This window comes from Chinchilla lanigera, unplaced genomic scaffold (assembly GCF_000276665.1).
Source record: "Chinchilla lanigera isolate Chin_1 unplaced genomic scaffold, ChiLan1.0 scaffold00001, whole genome shotgun sequence".
Taxonomy (NCBI): Eukaryota; Metazoa; Chordata; class Mammalia; order Rodentia; family Chinchillidae; genus Chinchilla; species Chinchilla lanigera.
Window position 1 is genome coordinate 10,651,233 of NW_004955402.1, and position 17,065 is coordinate 10,668,297.

General features: G+C 47.2%; 1 protein-coding gene across 1 annotated transcript in view; it reads left to right on the plus strand.

The window, feature by feature from the left end:
• Positions 1-1,402: 1,402 nt before the first annotated feature.
• LOC102019223 (endothelial transcription factor GATA-2) overlaps positions 1,403-17,065 on the plus strand; it is a gene marked incomplete at its 5' end in the record, with an annotated part of 21,646 nt that continues 5,983 nt past the window's right edge. The window contains 4 exon segments of the mRNA XM_013522231.1: positions 1,403-1,498; positions 4,626-4,751; positions 5,748-5,835; positions 5,929-6,032. Of these exon segments, the coding sequence (XP_013377685.1) occupies positions 1,403-1,498; positions 4,626-4,751; positions 5,748-5,835; positions 5,929-6,032 (414 nt within the window).

Here is a 17,065-nt window from a genome sequence, read left to right on the forward strand (position 1 = left end):
CTTTAAAGCAAAGGAATAACTCAAGGAGAGGAGGCAGGGCTCTTACTCGGTAGGGTAAATAGTATTAATGGGCGCAAGCATTTTTATGTGAAAATCACATTTAATGTCTTTACTAGAGTTGACAGTAGAGGCTAGCTATAAACTGCAGGGGACAGAAGGATAGAAGTCTTTTAATTTTCAAGTAAAATGCTAAGGTGTGATGTTGATTTAGTTTAAAAAGCGACTCACAAATACTCCTGAAGAATGCCAAATTGGAGACTCTTATTTCTTAGGAGCCTATATTTAATAAGTACCGATCTCACTTTAGAAAACGCGTTCTTTCACTTTGAACCTTCTTCAGAGGAAGTAATGTTAGCCATTTACTGTTCACTGGGCTTTGTTTTTCTCAGCAGGTTTAGGTTATTTGAATTCTAAAAACTAAGCAGATCACTAAAAAAAGATGAATTTGAGCACATTTAAAATAGAGTGCAGAAATTAAAATTTTAGTGTGGGACAATAGCACAGTTTTATTTATCAGTGGCAAGGTCTCAGTACTTTCTTCCCCGAGCACTGAAGCATTAACCTTTTGTAAAAACCTTTTACAGGTCGAAGTCAGTGTTTTCGTGCTTGTCCCTTGTGACATACAAATAGAACTTAATTTCTGTGCTTACTACTTGCGCTGTTTTCCTCAGAAGGCCTGAGTAGTTGCCTTCTCATTCTAATCGACATTTGTGCCCAAGAATAGAACTTACAATTTCACTTAACCCTTTTTTTTTTTTAAATTGGGCAAAAGGCATGTAAAGAAAGGTGGCGGCTATAAAAAATACTTTTTAAATTACTTGCGATAAACTTGAGCAAGGTAGCAGGCGTGGAGGCTGAGGCAGGAGCATTGCTGCCAGTTGGAGGTCAGCCTGGGCTGCTACAAAGTGAGTGCAGGACCAGCCTGAACCACGCCAGGAGACCCTTTCCTAAAAAACAGAACCAAAGAAAGTGAGCAAGGCAGCGTGTCCTGGGGTGTTTGTGGAGATCCGTGGTCGGTGTTAGGATTGAGGGATTGGCTGGGCTTTGCCAGGCAGCGTGTGGTGCTGATGGATTTCAGATTTTAAGAGCTTGGGGGACAGCTTGAGGGGTTCAGGGGGCCCCATCTGACTTCCGCATAGCTCATCCCGGCTCCCCACTGCTTCTCTGGGGACAGAGGGCGTTGCAGTCCGGGCACAGAGCACGGTGACCCAGGGGGCTCGCGCGGGTCGCGGCGGGGTCCCAGCCCGGCGTGGGGGGAGCCCGGGTACCGGTTTTGTTTTGGGGGTACGGCCGGCGCGGCCTCACCCACTTCTCGCCCGCTGTCGCCGCAGAGCTGCTGGAGGACCTGCCCGAAAGCCGCGAGTGCGCGAACTGCGGCTCCATCCAGACGCCGCTGTGGCGACGGGACGGCACCGGCCACTACCTGTGCAACGCCTGCGGCCTCTACAGCAAGATGAACGGCCTCAGCCGGCCCCTCATCAAGCCGCAGAAGCGCGTGGTGAGTGGGGCCGCCGCCCGCGGGGTGGGGCGGGGACGCAGGCCTCCCACCGGGAGGAAGCCCCCCAGCCGCTGGCAGCCTGTCCTGTCCCCTGTTTACCCGGAGCGGATGGCCTCCCTCGGGCAGGCAAAGGGAGCTGCGGGCTGCTGCTATTTTTTTAAAAATCAAAATCTGTTATTTGCATATTGCTAGATGTGCTTGCCAGTGCATGGGAATAATTTTGGGAAGACGGTCACGGAATTGGGAATGGTGAAATCTCTGGGGATAAAAACTGGATAGAGTGAGGCGGGAGGAGGAGGACTGTCACCGTGCCCGCTTTGGTCTGGTTTGACTCTTATTCACGAGAAGCCAGGGTCCCTTAGGGCACTCCATGGTCAAGGCAGTAGGACAGGAACCCTCCACCTCCCCGGCCCCTCTAGCCACATGCTGAGTCTCGTTTATTTTGTCGGCTTTCTATGCCTGGGCCTCAGAGAGAGACAGGTTCAGCCCCCAGGTCCCACATCTTTGGATCGCCCTTGAGTCCTGAATGTTTTACTCTAATCTCGGTTTTTTTAAAATCTGGCTCTTTAGAGAACCGTGTAGAACTTGGGAAAATGTGTGATAATATACATAATTAAGGACTTCCACCAATTCTAACAGATTTCCCCATCTTTTAAAGTATGGGAATTCTGATTTTCTTCAGGGATTAATGTCACTTTGGCATTGTTATGTATTCTTCTAAGGAGTGGGTGTTTACTGCTATTGTAGTTAGAGAAACTAAAGCTTCCGTCAGCCCCACTGAAGGCTAACATTTGTTCAGCCCGAATACTCATTGCCTAAACACCTTTTTAAAGTAAAATTTTGCAGTTAGATGCCAGACGTCTTAAGCATCCAGGTAATTTATTTAATTGTTATACTCTAATTAGCAGAACAAATGCTACAGATGTTGTTTGTGTTAAATAGATTAGAGTGAAATTGCACACAATGTAGTCTGACACCTTAAAGAGAAGCAATTAGTTTTATGGTTGTTTTGTTTTTAATGCATTTAAAATTAAGTGGCCCAGGTTAATTTAATGACTGTATGTGCCCATGGCTTAGAAGTTTTTTGAAAGGTTACCCGTGGCTTTGGTGCGTAACTATGCTTTTATGGTTTTAATTATTCTCAAATATACCATGTTAAAAGTAACAGGAAAATATTCCAGGGAAGTTCCTTGGTTTTGGGTATTGACAGTTCATGAACAATGAAACCGACAATTATTTATTTTTTGGGAAGGGCACATTGGACCGAGTAATCGCTAAGCTCTGAAAGGTAACATTGTCTCACGATGGGGTCATAGTAGCCAGTGAGGGTCTAGTTGCATTAAAAATGTCATCCAGGAACATCCATCCTTAGATAGTACCATTTATTTCACGCACTTACCAGTAAAAGTAACTGTTACGGGCAAGCAAAGGGCTTTTTCTTTGTGTGGCAGGTGTCTTGGCCGAGACCAAGGTCAGCCAGTGTGCTCTGTAAATGAGCTCTCAGTGATACCAATTGCAGGGTGTGTCACTATCAATTAGCTCTTCTTGTGGGCTTCGTATTTATGGTTTTCATGGGTCTGCGTTAGTTCCCCGAAACAGAATGTTGAACCCGAGTTTGTTTAGCCAGCAGTACAGAACCAATCAGTGTGGATTTGAACTTGCAATGCCTTGCAAAATGCGAGATTTATGGTGTAACGTGAATTCCTTGTCAGTGAGGAATATAACTGAGCTCGCTTGCTACAAGGGACTTTTATAACCCGATCACCTTCATCTCACATGTTTATGAGGACTGGCTTCCCTTATGATCTGCAGTTGACAATCATAAAGTTCTTTGTTAAAATGGCAAATTCTGATAACAAGTTTGCTCCACATTGGCTCCAGACTCCCCTGGAAACTCATAAATGGCCCGTTTTAGAAAATGAATCTTCCTGTCCGTTGTTTGCTGAGATTTCACATTTGTGAAAGGAGTGCTTGCCTAGAAAACTGTATTTGTTTTTAAACCTCAGTGAGAGAGGGAAAAAGAAAAGCCCCAGTGTGTAAGGTTTTATTAGTATTTTCATCATTTTAGCAAAGACATTCTCCAAATAGGCTTCCTATCATTTTAACCACATTCTAGAAGCCAGGGCTAAGAATGGGTGTTAAGAATTGTTAGCACGGACTTGTGAAAAATGTCGCAGTGCTAAAAGGCTTACTGGTGTCTGTTTTTACAACCGGGCTGTAAAGAATGCTGCTAATGCAATGAGCAGGGTGTGAACTGCAAATGCAAAATCCAATTTCATCATTTCAATTTGCCGGCAGAGAATTTGCAAATCTCTGTCCTCTAGTCTGGGAATGCTTAATACATCCTCGCTGGTATTTTTATTGTCTGCTCTCCGTAACTTCTTGTTCAGACTGATGTACAGCTAACTTTAGCTAATTTTGTTACTTAAAACTTGCTTTCGTCCTTAAATGTTCCCCATAGTTTTTTTTTTTTAAACTGAAGTCATAGCAGTTTTTATAGTCACTTAAAACCAGTTTAAAAGAAACTTAAATTTAGTAAGTTAGAGACACATGCTATATTTTGCCATTCTGAGGGAGGAAGTTTTACTAGCTTAAATTTTTATTCTTAAAAAAAGTCTTATTCTTTAAAAGTCACATGTAATAATTGAGAGGAAATGGAGCATTTTCTTTCTAAAAATTTTATATCTTCTTGTTATATTTATCTTCTATTTCTAAGATTGCTCCCGCCTTGTACAGTTTCTGGTTGATCCCTCTACGCGTAGGGAGAAACAGACCCGGGCAGGCCCTGCCAGTTTCCAAGAGGAGGATGCGGCTTCCAAAGCCCTTGAACACCGATGTGTGCGATCATACTTCAGGACCCCACATCTCAGATGTGACCTCAACGTGGCTTTCCTCAGCTGGGAGTTAGGGACACTCCTGGTCCCGTCTCACTGTACCGTCCCTTCTGGTGTCTTCCAAGATACAGCTTTGGGCAACTTTTAGAAAATCTCATTCCCCTTAGGAAGTGTAACAGCGGTCACTGCATGTGCCCGGTGAAGACGGGCTCCTGATGCGCTAGCGCTTCAGGTCATTCCAAAACATAAAACCCTACGTGCGTTTCCACTTTCTTCCTTGTGCTTCTTTGTAGCCTTCCTCGCGGCGGCTTGGATTGTCCTGTGCCAACTGCCACACCACCACCACCACCTTATGGCGCCGGAACGCGGAGGGCGAACCCGTGTGCAATGCGTGCGGGCTCTACATGAAGCTCCACGGGGTGCGTGGCTCACTTTGCTTACGAGTGTGTATGTTTAGTTCGTGCTTTGTACAGCTTCAGTTACAAGACATCAGCAAAGGGTGTGAAAGCGAAACACTTGCGTTTGTGCGCCCCACTGACTGGAAGGTGTTCTCATTTCGATAGGAATTATTATCTCATGGCCGTGAAAAATAAGTCACTGCCGGTACAGCTGTCACAAGCAGCCCTTGGACGACACCTTCCCATTTTGGAAATGCGAAAGGGCGAGGGTGCATTTGTGTAAGGCCGCAGGTTTAAATGGTCAGCAGCCGTCAGGTCAGCTAGCAAGGCACAATAAGTTTATAAAATTCTTGAATGCAAGCAAAGACATTTGTTTAGAAGGGTAAATACACTTGGTAGATTTTGTACTTCAACTTAGAGTGTTGCATAAAATACTATAAATACCTCTAACTTATAAAGAAAAATAAGCTGTAAGAGGAAGAGTATATGATCTCTTTGATTTCATTTATTTATTTACCTACTTATATTTTGCAAGGCCGTGTGCTTGGTAGGCTAGTGTTTTGTCACTGCGCTACATTCCTATGCCAAGCTACTTTTTTTTTTTTCCTGAGATAGGATCTTCCTAAATTGCCCAGGCTATTCAAGCAATAAACACCAAATTGAAAGAATTAAATTCTCCTTTGTAAATTACCTTCTTCCCTCAGTTTGTTTTCTTTCTTTCTTTCTTTCTTTCTTTCTTTCTTTCTTTCTTTCTTTTCTTCTTTATTTTTTCCATGCTGGGGATCAAATCCATCTCTGCTGAGCTGCACCCTCAGCCCAAATGCCCCCTTTTTTCTTAAGGACTATCTACGTTTGACAGCGAATGTGTGGCCTTGTGTACTTGGGTCTATTGTATATAAAAATCGGGTTGAAATTTATGACAAGTTCTTTTAAATGGGGGATTTCAGTCCCCATGTCAGTCTTTGGTTTTCCTTCTATGTGCTTAACAAACTTAAGGCTTATGTGAACATTTTTTAGGTGCCTCGACCACTTGCTATGAAAAAAGAGGGAATTCAAACCAGGAAACGAAAACCTAAAAACATAAATAAGTCAAAGACTTGCTCTGGTAAATATAATGAAATGCCATTCTATTGTGAAGTATTTGCCAACCTTAGCAGTAGATCCGTGTGTATTTACAGGGTTTATTTTGACTCTGCAGGTAATAGCAATAATTCCGTTCCTATGACTCCAACTTCAACCTCTTCTAACTCAGACGACTGCAGCAAAAACACTTCCCCTCCGACACAACAGACAGCCTCAAGGGTAAGTGTTAAAGGAGAGTAGACTCCTAACCCAGTGGGTTGCTCTCTAGTAAATTATCTCGAATTTTATCTTATCTGGCAGTACAATAATCTAAACCAACAGTTTAGTTAGTTGATACCTAAGAATAGCTTTTAGAGGAAGTTACATTTAAATGTCAACAAAATGACAAACTCAAGTACTTTACAAAACATCTTAATTAAGATCTCTATCATTTTTTATGGTTAAATTAACCCAAAGAAAAGGAAGAAGTTTTGGAGAGCTTTAAATTGGTTTTAATTGTACTTTTTTTTTTTTTTTTTAAAGAAAAGCAGAACTGTTGATGTATTTTTATGTAGGGTCTGTGTGATCAAATACGCGTAGGATCTCTGTACACAACACTGAGGTTGCTTTTTGCATCATGTATCATTGCACTTTTTTATCACCCACCCAAAGCGAAGCTCAGCAGCTGTGTTCCCCGCTGTTGTTTCCACTGACCTTTGCCATCCAGTGTGCCTTGATAGCGGCCAGCAGACCGGAAGTCTTAGCGACAGTCACAGAGCTTCTGTCCAGCTGTGCATTTCCCCACCCTGATGTTTCTCAGATTCACCTGTAATGCTCTTTTGGTACTATATGGTTCATGCTGGCCTGGAACTTGTCATGTGAGCCTCCTGCCTCAGCCTGCCTAGTGCTGGGATCATAGGTGTGTGCCTCCACACCCGGCCTCACTTGGAGTGCTTTTTTTTTTTTGTACTGGGAATTTGAACTCAGGACCTTGAGCTTGCCAGGCAGGACTTGGAATGCCCTTAAAAGGGAAAAAACAAAACCAAAGTAATAACAACCTGGCCGGACCAGTGGGACTTCTTTTTCTATTTTTTTCTCTTATTTTGTGATGCTGGGGATGAAGCCCAGGGTTCCTGAGTTAGAATACTTTCAGCCCTCAAGCAGGGCTTTAAAATGAGCCTTGTGATAATTCTTAGGTGTATGTTGAGACTAATTTAGGACTAAACGCCGGGTGTTTTAGCCCCTATTTACTTAGCAATTGTTTTCTATGTTTGGTTTTGTTCTGGAATTGTTGGGGCACTTTAAAATACTGCAGATTCCTGGGACCCACCCTGGAGTTTTGACTCTGAATCTTTGGGGGTGGGGCCCGGGACTCTGTTTTTGAACATGTGCCCCGGGGAAATGGAGACTGCGCCCCTGCGGGTGTTTGGGAACCAGAGACCTGGCCTCTCTCTCACAGCTTGGGGGCTTTAACAAGCAAAGTTTAGATATTTAAAACAAAATACAGAGACTGTGCTTAAGACCATATTTGATGTTTCTCTTTGTCCAGGGACCCAAAGTCTTAGAACCTTTTTCTGTAATGGAAATCACCTAAGTGGTTTCACAGGGGAAGAGGCCTTCCCGTTGTTTTTGCTTGTTACAGACCCACGTTGAAGAGCCTTTCTGACACGCAGAAAGGTGCTTGCGCGGGGGTGGGAGGGTGGAGTGGGGTGGAATGGTATTTTTTTTTTTAACAGGAGGGTTAGGGGAATATTTAAGGGTGCGGCGGTGAACAGCGCGCGTGACCTGTGGGAGGAGGTGACGTTAGGAGTCTGTTTGCTTTTGGGCCCCAAATCTTCAGAAGGACAGTGCAGCTCCAGCAGGCAAACGATGTTTGGTTTCCCAGGCCACAGAGCAGCGGCCAGGTCTCGGTCCTGTCCCTCCCTGAGATGAGGATGAGGACTGCGGCCAGCCCTGGTCACCGCTGCTGCGGGTGTTGCCCTTGGGTGTGGTGAAAGCCTCCTTTGAATGATAACAGGCAGAGGGAGATCGAGCTCCCTCGAGGTGACTCCTGGAGTGGTGTGTTTCTCAAACTGTTCTGTTTTGGAAGATCGAGAGGAGAGTGGAAGGGCCCCGGTCTGGAGCCCCCGGAGGCCTGGCGTGGTCCTGGGCTTGCTGGTGTCCTGGCCCTTGCACTAGGGTGAGGCGCAGGGAGGTGGCGCGTCGCCGGCGGGTGTCCTTAGAGGAGAGATGGTTCAGGCAAGGCCGGGCAGAGCAGTGGGGATCTGTGGGGCAGGGAGGGTGGCGCGGTGCCCTCAGGGTCCGCTGCTCACCCCTCTCCCTTTCCCTCCCCAGAAAGGGCCTTCCGCTGGGCAGAAATTCCTGCAGCCCCTCGGGCAGGGGCAGGGCAGAGCCGCCCTCTCCCCCAGACTGTCTCCTTCTGAGTCATGGGGGGCTTGCGGAACCCCCATGGATGGTGACCTCCTCATGGGGGTCCCCAAAAGCACTCTCTGACTTGCTGCGTGGGGGGTGGGCATCCTGGGCAGGGCCCTCGGGTTGTCCTTGGATACTGGGGCTCCTGGGATACCAAGGGGTGGTGTGTGCGCCTGTTGCCCTTTAGGGACTTCCTGCCGCTTCTCTCGTGGGCTGAGCCTTCAGGCATGCGGCACGGCCGAGCGAGGACAGCCAGGTCGCTGTCCCGGAGCGCGCTGGCGGGGTTCATAGAGGCGTCTTGTCTGACTTTCCCTTTCGTTCCCCTTGTGTGATGTTGGTGGACAGATGGCTGCAAGATTTGGTGAAATGCTACACGCAGGTCCCCAGGGCAAGTAGTTTCAGGTTTAGAAAGTGCTGTAGGTCTGACCCTGGCATGGTAGCACAGGACTCTAATCCTAACACATGGGAGGCTGAGTCAGGAGAACTGCCTTGATTTTGAGGCCAGCCTGGACTACGTAATGAGTTCGAGGTCAGCCTGAACTACATGAGACCCTGTCTCAAAAACAGACAGGGGCAGGGACAGGGGCAGGGGCAGGTGCAGGGCAGTGCGGCCCTCTCCCCCAGACTGTGGTGATCAAACAAACAAACCCCAAACCAAACCAAACCAAACCAAAGCAGAAAGTACGTGTGTTACACAGCACCTATGATGGCTTGGGGTCGAATTCTCCAGACAGAATCGATCCACTCCATGTATTTGCAGGGCTCCCCGTGAGCCCCAGGATAGAATTAGTCTGCAGGGTGCCCTTAGTTCAATGGGGCAACTGAGTCAGGACCACAGCAAGCTCAAGCGTGGTCTCCATAGAAGATGGGGACGGGGCCACCACTTCTTCCAAGTGGGAAGTTATTCCAGACGTTCCATCTAGCTGTTCAGTCAGCCCCGGAGCCCAGCAGTGGTACTGCCAGTGTGCGGGCCCTCTGGGCCTAGGGAGGAGGCTACAGGCACTGGCACCCAGGAGCGATGCTGTCCTAGTGTGGGCTTTGGTTCTCTCACTAGCTGGATGGGAGGGGGGGGAGGGATAGAGGGGCATTGTATATTTCCAGGAAAGCAGTCAAGTGCCACGAAACCTTTCCGCCCCGCTCTGGAAGTTCATTCCTCGTACAGTTTTCATCTTAGCTTTGTGTGCCTGCTGCTGATTTGCGCTTTAACGCAACCCCTGGGAGAAGAGCACAGTCCCTGGCTTAAGGGTCATCTGGTTGACGGGCCACATTAGGACTCAGTTTCTCCTTGTATGCTGTGCTTGTGGGGGTTAAGGGGGGCAGTTTGTTCCCTTCCTGAGGTCGGGAAGTTGCAACACCCTGCAGCCTAGTACTACTGACACAGAGCTTGGTTTGTTTTTGTTTTGCTTTTCGAGACAGAGTCTCACTATGTTCAGGGTGCTCTGAACTTCCTATGTAGCCAGGCAATCTCCTGCCTCAGCCTTCCGAGTGCTGGGATTACAGATGTGTGCCGCCACGCTCCACACATTGCCTGTTTTGTTCCTTCAGGATTCCTTAGGCTTATTAAGGAAAGCATTAAACTTAATTTTTGATGGACACTTGATTAATCTGCGACAAAGACTATTATCTGGCTAAGATTTCTCTTACACATATAGACTTACTGAAAGAAAACATATAATTGACCTAAACAGACATCACATTTCCTTGGGTATTCTCTATGATGTGTAAGAATATTAAAATCTTTTAACCTCCGTTTGTTAATGGAGTTATATTTTATGGGCTTTTTGGTTATGGTTATTTAGTGGAAAAATGGAGTGTTCTATGTCAGCAATTCTCACATGAGATTTAATAAGCAGCCCATAAATGGTCTCATTGCTTCTATGACTTAAAGCTCTAAAGCTGGAGAATGCTTTATATAAACCTCACATCTCAACTGCCAAATTTTATAGAGAAAGAGTATTCTCAGTTTCCTTTGGGGTAGATGGGATTAGTTCGGAGGTGGAATCAGCATTAAGACTTAATGTCTGAGAATTAGGGATCAGTGAGCATATTTTGCCCAACAATAGTTTCTGTAAATAATCACTAAAAATGGAACCTATTGAAGCTGCTATTAACTGTGACTATGATATACAGTCACATTAATCATGGATGCTGCACTGAATGGAAGTGAAAATGCACCAGTCTTTGCTTTGCTGGCTGTCAAGAAGCTTTGCTGGCCAGATGTGGTAGCAAATGCCTGTAATCCCAGCACTCGGGAGGCTGAGGCAGGAGGGTCACCAGAGTTCCAGGCCAACCTGGTCTATGTAGCAAGGCCCTGTCTCAAAACAAAACAAAATAAAAACAAAACAAAGAAAGAAAGGTGTGTTGGAGGGGAGGCGATGTTTACGGTTGGGTAAGAGGAAGCCCCACACCCGGAGTCATCAGGATGACGCCAGTGGTAGTTTCAAGGCGGATATACATGCAGGTCTCCCTGCTGGTCAGTGTGGCCGGGGCAGGGTGTAAGGCGGAGGGGGGGGGGCGCAGGGTGTAAGATGCCAAAGGCCGGAAAGAAAGCTGCTGAGTAAGACGGGGTAAGTAGAGTTTTCAAATCAGGTAGAATTATCAAGCCAATTATAAGCCAGACCCAGCCAGAATCATTTCTAGATGATTTGACCCCTGCTTCAGTGACAAATGTGTGTTCTGTGTGTGTGTTAGAGTCCATTAATGACAGCATTCTTCATCAGGAGGATTTTGATGATTGCAGTCCATTTTATTTTATCTATGTATTTTTGAGGCAAGGTCTTACTGTGTAGCTCAGGCTGGCCTTGAACTCACTATGGGGCTCAGGTGGCCTCAAAGTCATGGCGATCCTCCTGCCTCAGCCTCCTGAGCCACCACACCCGGCTCCCCTTGTGTCCACTTTGTCATGTGGGCATCACTGGCTCCTGAACCAGGGGTGGTTGTCAAGCCGATGCCAGCCCCAGGTCCAGCTCTTGACTTTGGGAAAGAGTAGTTCTGTGTGTGTGTGTGTGTGTGTGTGTGTGTGTGTGTTTTGTTTTTTGGTACTGAGAATTGAACTCATGGCCTTACACTTGCCAGGCAGGCTCTGCACTACTGAGCTACATCCCCGGCCCTTATGTCCATTTTAGAAGAAGGCTTAACTCCTCACCATTAAGGAGGAAGAATAAGCTTGGAATGGCCCTGCGGCCAGGCCCCATGGTGGCAGCTGGCCCCAGTCTCTGGGTCCAGGCATTGGGGTACTGCCCGGGTCAGCGCTGCCGAGGGTGTGAGTGCCAGCAAAGGCTCCCTGCCTTTGTGCTTTGGCTGTGCCCCATCGCAGGTGTGGGCCTGGTTGTTTCTTGCGTCACTAAACAGGTGTCATCTGTGTCATCCTGTGTGTGCTCCCAGGAGCTGCTGTGCGGTCCCCCCGGGGAGGGGGAGTGGTTTGAGAGCATCAGCCAGAGAGTCCCTGTGAAGAAAGCCCAGCACACGGGCAGGAAACACGAGATTCTCCTCTAGATTTTATTTTATGTGTGGATACTTGCATCCTTGGTGGAAGGTGAAAAACACCACTTTGTTTATTTACTTAATTTTTGTCTTTTTTTTGAGACAGGGTCTCACTATGCCGTTCAGGCTGGCCTTGAGCTCACTTTGTAGCCCAGGCTGGTCTTGAACTCACAACGATCTTCCTGCCTCAGCCTCCTGAGTACTGGGATTATAGGCGTGTGCCACCACACCCGGTGAAAAACACCACTTAATCCTGTAGCTTACTGTACAGTTTTTAGCTGAGGGAGGGAATTCCTCCCCTCTTCATTCTTTCCTTCATTCTGTTAATTTTTTTTTTTTGTACTGGCGATTGAATCCAGGGGCTCTCTACCCTTAAGCTACATCTCCAGCCTTTTTATATTTTGACACAAGGTCTTGTTAAGTTGTCCAGGCTGGCCTCAAACTTGTGATCCTCCTGCCTCAGCCTTCCAGGTAGCTGCAATTAAAGGCATAAGCCACTCTGCCTGGCTTGAGGGAAAGAATTCCTCACCAGGAGCTTTTTATTCCACTGTCTTTCTCTAAGTATTGGAATTGGGATTTACTTACCGTGGGTGACAGTTGGTCACAAATTAACAGTCCTGCTGTGCGGCTGGGGTTCACAAAGGAGTTAGGTGGTCCTAACAGTGTGCGCCGGGAAACTGCTGCTATCTTTTGTTTGTTCTGCAGGGCCTGGATACAACTGGCCCCGGGCCTCTCTGGTGAGAGCCGCAAGCAGCGCTGCTTTGCTCTGAATGGAAGGGTTCCGCCCGAGTGCCTGGCGCACTTGAGAGTGGCACTCAAGGGTTGGTCTCAGGTTTTGTCATCTGCTGTGGTTTATAAGGTAGTGCCCGGGGGGGGGGGGGGCGGCGCAGCTCCTGCTGATACCTTTCTTGTGCCAGCTGCCTCCTGCAGATTTTCTCTTAAACTCCCTCGCAGTGAGCGCTGAAGGGAATGAACCAGGCCAAGGTTGAGGTCAAACTGAGCAGCAGGGCTTTGCTCTGGACCCCGTCTGGCTGGGCTGTCAGCATGAGTGCTCTCTGTGCACCTTGAGATCTTTAGAGAGAAGTCATTGCTTTCATAAAGAGATGTAAATAATTTTGATTAAGAATGTCAGCATCAAATATCATCCCGCTAAAACAGCAAGGGGAACAGGTATGTAAGACACTTCGTACAACTCTGCTTAGCAATAGCAATATTCGACTTTGAAACCAAAGTGTATTGGCCAGGTGTGGTGGTGCACACCTCTAATTCCAGTGCTCTGGGAGGCTGAGGCAGTAGGATTGCAAGTTCGAGGTTAGCAGAGCAATTTCCGGATGACCCTGTCTCACAATTTAAAAAAGGCTGGAGATGTAGGTCAGTGGTAGGGTATCCCAGATCCCACCCTCAGAGCCACAAAAAAGAAAACAAAAGTTAGTGCTAAATTGGTAAACGGAAAAAGAATTGATAAATGGGTAATATTAGGTAGAAAAATATATTATTAGTAAATTTAGTGAAATTATTAGTATTACTAAATTGTAAAAGATACTGTTAATTTAGTAAGGCGGCTATAACACAGTTCTTTTAAAATATCAAGTACAAGTTTGCAATTTTTTTTTTTTTTTTTGGTCTATTTTTTGAGACAGAGTCTCGCTATGCAGTTCAGGCTGGCCTTGAGCTCACTTTGTAGCCCAGGCTGGCCTTGAACTTGCAGCAATCCACGTGCTGGGATGATAGGTGAGAGCCACCATGCCCACTCGGAAGGTGGAGTTTAAACCCTGCACCTCGGGCTGAGCTTTGTAGCTTCGAGACTGTTCCAGCTGCCCTCCGCGGGCTTCGGTGAGCTCACTGAACAAGTATTCCTTGGTAGCCAAGTGCCCATTTTTCTTCAGTCTGTCGTCCACAGCACTCCTTGCTAACTGAATCAAAAAAGAGTTAAGAAAGCATTCATCTCTCCCCAGGGGCTGCAGAGAGCTGTGGTCAGGTATCCTCGCGGCTTCATTTATAACCCAGGGTTTCTGCAGCCTCCGAAGGTCACATAGCCAGGCAGTGCCTTGGGGGCCTGGGCTGCGTATCTCTGCCAGGGATGCACTTCTCCGGGTATGAATATCACTCGCACTGCCCTGCCCCTCGGACAGAAACACTCCCTGGCATTTTATCTGTGTGCCAGGCTCCTGTCTGCAGCCCCTCTACTAACTTGGTCTGCGGGTGAGGTCCCAAGTCCCCTGGGTGCTGCAGCCCGAAGCTTACACACTTTCATTTTGATCTCGAGGCTGTGTGTGTGTGTGTGTGTGTGTGTGTGTGTGAGAGAGAGAGAGAGAGAGAGAGCGAGCGTGAGCTGGTAAGTGGTAATACCTTACTGCATTAGTAGCCAGTGGCTTCTTGTGTATATTAGGAAACAGTAAAACCCTATTACTTTTTAAATAGTTTGTAATGGAGATGTCCACCCAATTTATCACAGCCGTGTGGTTTGTTTAATAAGTGACTCATTAGTCTGAAAGCCCGAATTGAGGCGAAGCGCAAGTGCGGCAGAAGCTGTTTACCTTTACATACGGCTTCAGCTCAGAACACAACTGTCCTTTACAGTTGCGCTGTTGGTTTTTTTTTTTTCCTCCTGCTTCTGTAAAAGTGTATAAAAATTGTCACAAAACATGAAATAATGTTACGAGAAAACATGGCCAGGTTTAAGAAATCTGGCTTAGAGTGCTCTGAAATGTTATTGCCAAATGAATCTTTAAAGAAAATGAATTCCTTTACTGGAACAAAAGCAATTTATTATGCATTTCATGGGTGTCTGCCAGAAGAGTTACTAGCAATGTGAGGAGCTAATGAGTATGAATTGAATACAATGCAGTCCAGCAGCCCCGCTTGTGTTTAGACCTACCTGTTCATTTTCTCTGAAATGGCAATGATTCCAGGACAAGTGTTAAGCCAGGCATGGTGCGCCTGTAATCCCATCACTCAGGAGGCTGAAGCAGGGGGCTACATAGTGAGTCCAGGCCAGCCTGAACAGCATAGCAAGACCTTGTCTCAAAAAAAAAAAAAAAAAAAGACGTGTTACCAGTATAACAACAATAATCCAGCCACCTGTCACACTTGGCTTTATAAAAATCCAGTCCTGAAAATTTGTGGAAGTGATAACAAAGAAGTTATTTTAGGTTTATTTTTGTTTTTTTGGATGCAGTTTTACTATGCAGTTCAGCATGGCCTTGGACTCACTTTGTAGCCCAGGCTGGCCTTGAATTTGAAACAGTCCTCCTGCCTCAGCCTCTTGAGTGCTAGGATTGTAGGCATGTGCCACCACACCTGGCAAAGGTGTTTTATTGACCTGAGATTTTGAGATCCACTTGAACAAGTAAACCACAAAGCATTGATTTCAACGTCCTGCTGGGATTTTGGGCTTGGCAGGGTTTCACCAGATCTTGGGCATGTACTGTGGAATCCTATTTTTTCTTTAAAGCACAAAGACTTTACATTTAAAGTTCTCCTTAAACTAAGTCGCTTGATTTGTAGTGAAGTTGGTTCTGGGAGTTCTCAGATTAGCAGCTGGAAGGAAACAGATCCAGGCAGCTCCTGCGTGGTCCTGCGATGGTAGCAGACGGCCAAGCTTTTGTAAAAAGCCGGTGTCCTCCTTCTGGGAAAGGGGAGAAGTAATTCTGAGCACCTGGCCCTTCGGAGTGCAGTGTAGCGCAAGTGGGAGATGCCCGCAGACCTCCTCAAAGTTCGAGGGAATTTCGCTACTTAAATACAACCTTGGAAGTTGAGAGTGATGTGTGTGCTTTATTTGCATGGCACTTTTTTTTTTTTTTTTAACCCAAGACACTAGAAATAAATCTTTTCCTTTTTTTTTTTTTTTGAGACAGTCTCGCTATGTATCTCAGGCTAGCCTTCACTTCACTTTTAGTCCAGGCTGGCCTTGAACTTCTGCCTCAGCTTCCCGAATGCTGAGATTACAGGCGTGCTGGGATAACAGGCGTGCTGGGATTACAGGCGTGTGCCACCTCGCCCAGCAAGCCTTACTTTGCTAAGGTGGAAATTTAGAGACGGAGAGTTGTTCTATTAGGAAGTAATCAGATTTTAAAGGTTCTCAGCCAGGCATGGTGGTGCACCCCGTAATCCCAGCACTCGGGAGGCCGAGGCAAGAGGATCCTTGCGAGCTCAAGACCAGCCTGGGCTACAAAGTGAGCTCAAGGCCAGCCTGAACCACATAGTGAGACCCTGTCTCAAAAAGGCAAAAAAACCCCAAAAAACAAAAAAACAAAAAACAAAAAAACGAAAGGTTCTCATGTCTCCGCCTTAGCAGTTTTTTCCTCCCTTCCACCTCCTGGCAACTTCACCCGTTCTCTGCAGGTGGGAGTGTGACCCAGACCCTGCTGGGTCCTGTGACGGGCACTCTCTTTCATGGGGGTGGAGATTAAGATGCTTATGCAATCTCCTGAAAAGTCAGTTTGTTATAAAAGTTGGGATCACAGGTTCAGCTCTTCCTTGGGACCTTTGTTGCGGCACTGGAAGGTGAAAATAGAGGTCTGCATTCTGGCGTGGTCTTTCCCTCCTTTCCTCGAGGACGAGCTCTCCCTGTGGTGACTGAATCTGCTCACGGCAGTCACTGCGAACCGAGGGCACTGAGCGCTCTGAGCGCGGCCTCACGGCACACCCTCCTCTGCGCCGGCGCATGCCCCGGGAAACAGCCCGCCCCGTCGCCAGCATAGTCTCAGCACACATTTGGTTCCCACCTGCTCCGGCGGCTCGCTCGCTGCCCGCGGGTGCAGTCTGCATCTCAGCCATGTGGACAGAGTCCAGCCTGGGCCCCTGGTGGACAGTTGGCAGCCGTGACATATCCAGGAGAAATCTGCTGAGGACTGTGAGGTCGTCGGCTAAGGGACCAGGACTCTGGGGAGAGTGAGCTCCGGTTAGCTCACTTTATTAAGGTTTGTGGGTGACTCTGCTGTGATTTGCCTTCACATACCCTGGTGGAGACAGACTCCCTTTCTGTGTTTCACGTGTCGCCCTCAACCACTATGGAGTCACTTCTATGTCTGGTCCGTTTCACCTCCAGCCAAACTGAAGTGAGCGTGGAAATGAGCTTATGCTCCCCTTGGCTGGAACGCGCGCCGGGCTGGTCTTTGTCCTTTTGAGGAAGGCAGCTGTCAAGCGCTGCAGGAGTCCTTGGCCGTGAGGGATGATGGCTCTCACAGGAGAAAGCGCTGTGTCCATGCATTTGCTCAGACCCGAAAGGAAGACCCAGGCTCAGAGGTCTGCAGGCGACAGTCTCCCTCTGCGCATGACCGTGCTTTTCACAGCCAGACTTCCTTAGGTCAAAACATGGTTCTTGTGTGGGCTAAGGGAGCTCTCCTAGCAGACTCCTTTTTCTTTTCTTTTCTTTT